The sequence below is a fragment of the Etheostoma spectabile genome, chromosome 6, assembly GCF_008692095.1.
Source record: "Etheostoma spectabile isolate EspeVRDwgs_2016 chromosome 6, UIUC_Espe_1.0, whole genome shotgun sequence".
Lineage (NCBI taxonomy): Eukaryota > Metazoa > Chordata > Actinopteri > Perciformes > Percidae > Etheostoma > Etheostoma spectabile.
In genome coordinates this window covers 20,057,225-20,064,724 of record NC_045738.1, presented here as the reverse complement: position 1 = coordinate 20,064,724, position 7,500 = coordinate 20,057,225, and the positions used below count along the sequence as shown (strand labels likewise).

Here is a 7,500-nt window from a genome sequence, read left to right as displayed (position 1 = left end):
TACTTTCACAGTATAACTTATCAGACTGGAGCAAAGCATAACATTAAAATGACATTTACAATATATCACACAAAAAACTCCATTGTTTGAGTTGTAAAATTCAAGGGAAATGTAATCCCTGACAGCGGCTGAGAAGAGAGCAGCACAACAACAGTTTCTGCTCTATCTGCCATTAATGAAGCCCAATAACTCCTCATCAGAAATGTAAATGTTTCTCAATATTTCATCTCTCAGCAAATCTGGGAATCCTCTTTGCATAACAGCTGCAACATCGAAAACTATAGTGAAACCATAAAAAACAAAAACAGAAACAAAGAGCCTCTCACACACTTAGGCAACTGAAAATACAGAAGCTGAGGCTGCACACAGTCAGAGGATTTCTAATGAAGGTGCAATTCGATGAGTCAAGTCAGATGAAACTGACCGACGATCACGCCTTTCTCACCTGAATCCAAGAGGCAAAAAGTAAATTCACAGTGGTGTGGGCACTTGTCTGACAACCCCCCCCCCCAACAATCCTGTCCACCTCTGAGTCCAGATCATTACAAAAAAAAAAAGGTAACTTCTTAAAGTGTGCAACAAATCCTTAAAATCCCAAAGAGAGGTGCTGAACAACATCCTTAAAAAGAAGAAGAAGAAAAACAGCTCCAAGCAGCAGTCAAACGATCTAAATAAATAGAAATTGCACACAAAAAACATCAGAAAAAAGAATAACATTTTTGGATTTTTTTCAATCAGAAACAAGCATCATGTAAAGACAAAAAAAAAAACCTGATTTAAATCAACCTTAAAAGTAGCAAAAAAACTTTACTTTAAAGTTACTTTAAAAAGTGACTTTTACTTGCAGTTTGTCTTTTCTCATAATCTCAAAAGGAAGACCAAAAAAAAAAACGCAAAAAGGAGTTTAAATCTATGTTTTAGAAAATGAACTAAGTCCTTCAGAAGTATACTTTTTTTTTAAAGTGTTTTTTTTGTTTTTTATGTGAAAGAAAGTCGGAGTGTGTAGAGCTGCTCCGTACTCACCGTGTACTTTGATCCCATCCACACTAGGGACGTCCGGTCAGATTCTCTGTATGTGTGTGTCTGAGGAGTGTGGTGTGGACAGGTGCAGATATCCCCCTGTGTCTGTCCCGCTCCGCGCGCTGCTACTCCACACCGGTGTGTAGAGTGTGGTGAGTGGGTGACCCACTCGCTGTTCAGTGTTCAAATGCTTCACAACGCCCGACATCCATCTGACTTAGCTGGAGGAGGACCGCCTCTCTCCAAGGCCACGCCCACACAGTCCTTACCCCCACCTCCTGGCCCCGCCCATCACACACACACACAAACACTCACACACCACACACCACACACACACAACCACAACACACACACACTGACAACAACCTTTTCTGCATCAAAATAAAAAAGTTTTCTTTCATAATGATAATGGTGTGTGTGGTGTGTGTGTGTGTGTGTGTAATTGTGTGTGTGTGTGTGTGTGTGTGTATGTGTGTGTGGTGGGTGTGTGTGTGTGCGTGTGTGGTTTGTTGGGGGGGATGTCTGTTAGCAGATTTAAAAGGGTAAACAACATGTATGTGTGTGTGTGGTGGTGTGTGTGTGTGTGTGTGGTGTGTGTGTGTGTGTGTGTGTTGTGTGTGTGCGTGCGTGTGTGTTGATGGGGGAGCATTGAGTCACTGTCACAGGATGTCCCTCTTTTCCCCAGGAAAACACACACACACACACACACACACACACACACACCACACCACACACACACACACACACACACAACACACAACACACACCACCCACACACTGCCTCTAGGGGGCGGACTGGTCTGTTTCCTTCTCTGAAGTATTCTCTCTCTCTCTTCTTGTGTATGTCTCTCACCCTCTCTCTCTCGATTCTCACTCTTTTCTCTCTCTTCATTTAGCTCTCTTCTCTTTCTCTCTCTCTCTCTTTCTGTCTTCTCTCTCAGTTTCTCCCTCTTTTTCTCACTTGGTTTCTCTCTTTTGCTTTCTCTCTCTTTAAAGTGACTTGAATTCTCATGTACATGTAAGTGTGTTTTAACGACTTTGTGTTGCCAAAGCTCGTGAATGCAGAGGAGAAGGAAAAGGAAAGAAGGAAAAAATGAGGGAAGGAAACTAAAAGAAAGATGTGATTATGACTTTATGTAAAGACTTCAGTTCTTTGCTGTTGTTGGATTTGTAACAGCGACTGTTGTGTAATGCTGCACAATTCTGGGAGGGAGTTGGGTTGGGAACCGGAGGGTCGTAGGTTCAACTCCCTGTACGCACCCCACGTGCTCCTAAGCAGAGCACAGCCCCCCCCCCCACACACACACACCACCCTGACATCTCTCCATTAGTGCAGGTATGACCTGAGCAGCTGTATGAAGTGTGTTCTAACAGAGTGTAAATTGTAATTTCATAAAGAGTCTAAATAAAAATAATAATAAATGAATAAAAAATGCACGGTGGGTTACCTAGGCAACCCCAAAACTGGAGGAAATCTGAAAGCCATAGAACACTGAATGTTGGCATTGGCCGTACATCACGGGTGTGAAATTGCCCAATATGGACGGAATTGGGGTGGCAGTAGCTCAGTCTGTAGGGTGTTCCAGGAGTTCACCTCCTGGGCACTGCCCAGGTGCTCTTGAGCAAGGCACCGAATCATCATTTATTAGAAAAACCTGATGATTATTGTAAATAAGTAGAATGACAAAGTATACGTTCCTTCTTTTGGCTCTCATGTAACGCCTGTTGCGGATATTTACAGTCTTATCTAAAGAGTTGACGTGGATGAAGACTGAAAATATAATCTGCTTTTTGCTAGTCAGAGAAGAAGCTCCTCAAAAACCTGAACAGTAAATGGATAGTGTTTAGATAACGCTTTTCTAGTCTTACCGACTACTCAAAGCCACAACCGCCCCCAAAACAGCGTTTCCTGGTTTATCAAATACTTTATATCGTTTTCTCGTGAGAGACGTCAGGATTTTGGACGTTTTATCTATTACAGTAGTCCCACTAGGTGAACAGGACTATAATTGTCTTTGTGCGTGTAGTTAAGCTTTTAATGTGACAGTTCAGTTGAGACTTGTTGGAAGTCTTACAGAGACGTTACCAGGTCGGACCTTAAGATGTTTCTGTCATAACTTTTATGAGAAAGTGACTCAAAACGTGAGAGAGTGGCTGTGTGAAAGGGGATTTATTCTTTCTCTTCATTTTTGTCTTTCTCTCTCTTCTGCATACCACTCTCTCTTCTCTCTCGCTCTCTCTCTCTCTCTCTCAGTCTTATAATCATGAATAACATCAGTATTTCATGTACTGATATACATATATATATATAACATATATATATATATATGTATATATATATAATATATCTGTAATTATTGCAAGAAGCGTGTGTTCTATAACAGTTCAGATATCAATTCAATGGATGTATGCACACAACAGCTCCCCTGGTATAACAAAAGCTTGCTCGCTCACCAACACTGGAAATTCCATCTAATTGCCACACCCCCCCCCCACGACTCCCTCAATTTACCTCCTACTCACTCGCCCTCTCTCCCCTTCCTTTGATTTCCACGCTGTATTTACGTAAATGATTTTCCACACTGATCTTTCTCTCTCCAGTTTTTTCCATTCCTTTTCTCTCCCGCTTTATTCTCTTGATGCCTCCCCTACAATACTATAAATTCATTTTCTAAAGGTCCCATGACATTGTTTTTGGGATACTTTTGTATAGAACTTAGTTGTCCACTAATATATATCTGGAGTCTCTTTTATTTAGACCTTAGTGGTCCCTAATACTGTATCTGAAGTCTCTTTAATAGACCTTAGTGGTCCCTAATACTGTATCTGAGTCTCTTTTATATAGACCTTAGTGGTCCCTAATACTGTATCTGGAGTTCTTTATTTAGACCTTAGTGGTCCCTAATACTGTATCTGAAGTCTCTTTATAAGACCTAGTGGTCCTCATACTGTATCTGAAGTCTTTTATATAGACCTTAGTGGTCCCCTAATACTGTATCTGAAGTCTCTTTTATATAGACCTTAGTGGTCCCCTAATACTGTATCTGAAGTCTCTTTATATAGACCTTAGTGGTCCCTAATACTGTATCTGAAGTCTTTTATATAGCCTAGTGGTCCCAATACTGATCTGAAGTTTTATATAGACCTAGTGGTCCCTAATACTGTATCTGAAGTCTCTTTTATATAGACCTTAGTGGTCCCCTAATACTGTATCTGAAGTCTTTCCCCAAAATTCAGCCAATAGAGCCGTCCCACAATGAGCTTTCTAGTATGTGCCATTTCTGAGTCTGTAACTTTTGAGGAGGAGGGGGGCAAGGTGGAGGCTGGGGGTGTGGCCTTGACCAACTGCCACTTTGCTCGTTTGAAAGCCATGATGTCTCTCTCTCATGGGGGGGCCAAATTCTCTGGGCGGGCAAAGCTGAGAATGGGGAGGTAACCTTGCCCCTTATGATGTCATAAGGGGCAAGATTCCAGATTGGCCCATCTGAGCTTTCATTTTCTCAAAGGCAGAGCAGGATACCCAGGGCTCGGTTTACACCTATCACCATTTCTAGCCACTGGGGGACCATAGGCCGGCTGGGGGAACTCATATGAATACAAAAAAACCTCATAAAGTGAAATTATCATGCCATGCGACCTTTGAAAAGTACCTGTTCCTCTTTTCTCACTTGATTTCCTTTTTTCTCTCTCCAAAATTACAATATTGGCAGAGACAGAGACAGAAGGCCATGATGCATGTTCAAAAATGAGGAATGGAAAAAAACGAAAGAGAAGAAAATCAGTTCTTAAATAATGAAAATGAGATCAAGTCTTCCAGCAAGAACTGACACTCGCAGATGATTTGTTTATAAGTTGAATTTCATGTTTTTTTTAACAGTAAGTGGAGTCAACGAAAAGCTCAGCTGATTCTAATCTTCTAAAACATCTTGATCAGATTTAAAAAAAAGGAATTTTTGTCACAAAAATGATGGTTCTTTCCGAAAATCCATTTTTTTGGCAACTTCATTTGGGGATTTTGTCCCCAGAAACATAAAAAAATGTATTTTGTCACACTGTTCCAAATGTTAAGTAAAACACAAAGTGTTTAACCAAACAGATGAGTTCAAATTCTGGGAGAAAAGTAGCATATTTGTAATTTTTTAAAAACTGCGTCAAACCCAAAGAAACAGAATCTGTGGTCATGATGTCATCACCGGCAGTCATCAGTATCAGCCTTCAGAGAGCTAAATGAGTCCTCGTCTGTTTGTGTTTTTTTCTTCTTTCTCTAATGAAGAACGATGATCAGGAAAAGAAAACAAGCAACAGGAAGAAGAGAGAGAGAGAGAGAGAGAACAGGGGACCTCCCTCCTCTCTCTCTCTCTCTCTCTCTCTCTCTGGTGACAGAGGGTCTGACACATCACTCGCTGCCTACTGCTTCCTGCCAACAGACGACCCCGACACCACAGACCCACACACACACACACACACACACACACACACACACACACCACACACACAACACACACACCACACACACACAACACACACACAAACACAGCTGCAGATCTGTCCCACAGCTGTGGACATGTTGATGCTTTGCAACCAAGCAAATTCTATTCCTCTGCAAAAGTAACACCACAGAGTATAGAGAGTGAGACAAGAGCGAGAGAGTGAAGGGTATTGATTTAGATTTAATTTGGGTAGATGTTATTTAGGAGAGTATGTTTTTGGTTTACTTACAAGGTGATTTTTTTGAATTTTGTTATTGGTTCATAGTGTTCGTGTTTCCTGTCTGTGAGATTTGTTTCTTGAGTATGCGGGTTTGGGGCATGAGTTGATGTAAATCGTTGAATAAGGTGCGGGGAGGCCCCCTCGCGTGGCCGGTGGGGGGGGGAAGGTGCTGCCTGGTGGTGTCGGGGGGCGGGCCGAGGCCGGGGGGGGTCTTAAGAGGGTGAGAGTGTTTTTGTGGTTTATTTGTTTGTCGGTGGTTGCCTGTTTTTTTTTTTTTTTTTTTTTGTGAGGAAGAGCTATAAGACGAGGATTTTTTAGTTTTTTTTTAGTAGGAGTTGAGAGATGATGAGATCTGATGTGAGAGATGTCGAGATTGTTTGAGAGGCAGGGGGGTGGTCAGAATAAAAATAAAGAGTTGGATCCTTTAAAAACATGCTACTGTTATTAATGCATTGACACACACTGACGCAACATGCATGCACACCCGCAAGCGCCCCCAAAAACATTCACAAAAAAGTACACTCACACGCTGGACAGTGACAGGGCATTTTAAGTATTTTTTTATAAAAAGGGAAGAAGACACTTTATCTGTCACATACACATACATGTAGCAGAAATTATTCTCTGCATGGACCAAATCCCTTAAGGCCGAGCGTGGGCAGCCAATCACAGCGCCGGGGGACCAACTCAGATGAGGCAAGGTTGGCTGGAGAACCTTGCTACATGTGTTTTGATAGTGGGGGAGCACCTGAGAGGAACCAACGCACAACGCGGGCGAGAAACACGCAAACTCCACGCGACAGAAAGGCCGGTACCCATGGATTCTTCGACACCTTATTGCTGTGAGGCACAGTGCTAACACGGGGACGCCATGCTGCAAACCTGTAACGCATGTGTAAGCAACACAGCCTTTCATAAACAACGGGGGGACTGTATATGATAGTGAAAAATCTGATGGGTGCGATGCGTGCGGCCATACCACCGATATAGATTAGCCAAGGTGTTAAACCGGCCGCGATCTATTAGCAGGTCATTACGATTCCTCTAAACTGATAACTGCTCTGGACAAAACAATTCATTCAAGCAGAAAATTATTGATTGCATTTACAACGTGCAAAGTCAAGCCAATTAGCTGGGGGGTATCTTAGTAGGTGGGGGGACCGTGTTACATTCGAATGTGTCTTTTTTTGTTCGCAGGTGGCCTGCATGCATGCCTGCAGGAGACAAGAGGAGAGACAAAAAGGGCCCAGGGACCACCTGGGCGACTCGAGTTAGTTTTAAAGAGGGCCTCTATCACACCCACACACACACACACGTAGGAGAGGGCATGGGCACACACACTTTTTCTTACATAAACTTGCTACTCCGCTCTGCATTCTAGCAAGTTGAGCTTCTGCTGGAATATGCCCTCAGTGAGATTCCAGCGGGACTACATGCCAGAGGCTGACTGGTGGAGCAGAGGAGAGGGGGAGGAGGGGGACGGGAGAGGCGAAGGTGCGAGAGGAGAGAAGGAGAGCGGGGAAAAAAGAAAGAAGATGTGGTGAATGGGCTTCAGCGGGGCTAGCAGGTGATTAAACCCCTCCACATTCCCTGGATGGAACGTAAACCTGTCAGGTTTGTGTTTGCTTTCAACGCTTTCCAATGACTGGGCTGTATCGTCTGTGTCACAAAAACGTATGAACAACACTTGACAGAATAATCCTAAAAATGGATGGTGGAACGGCGGAACAGATAGGATACATATTGGTGGTCTTTACAGTTAAACGAGGA

The 7,500-nt window shown here is 42.9% G+C and overlaps 1 protein-coding gene across 2 annotated transcripts in view; it reads right to left on the bottom strand.

Annotated features, from left to right (window-relative positions):
* The window catches only part of prdm1a (PR domain containing 1a, with ZNF domain), a 31,446-nt gene that overhangs the window by 21,944 nt on the left and 2,002 nt on the right, over window positions 1-7,500 (bottom strand). The window contains exon 1 of one of the 2 annotated variants that reach the window (XM_032519248.1): window positions 1,024-1,218. The exons of the other annotated variant lie outside the window; for it this stretch is intronic. Coding sequence (XP_032375139.1) covers window positions 1,024-1,041 — 18 coding nt within the window. The 5' untranslated portion in view covers window positions 1,042-1,218. Of the gene's footprint in view, window positions 1-1,023; window positions 1,219-7,500 lie in introns of those variants that run through there. 2 annotated transcript variants of the gene reach the window in all.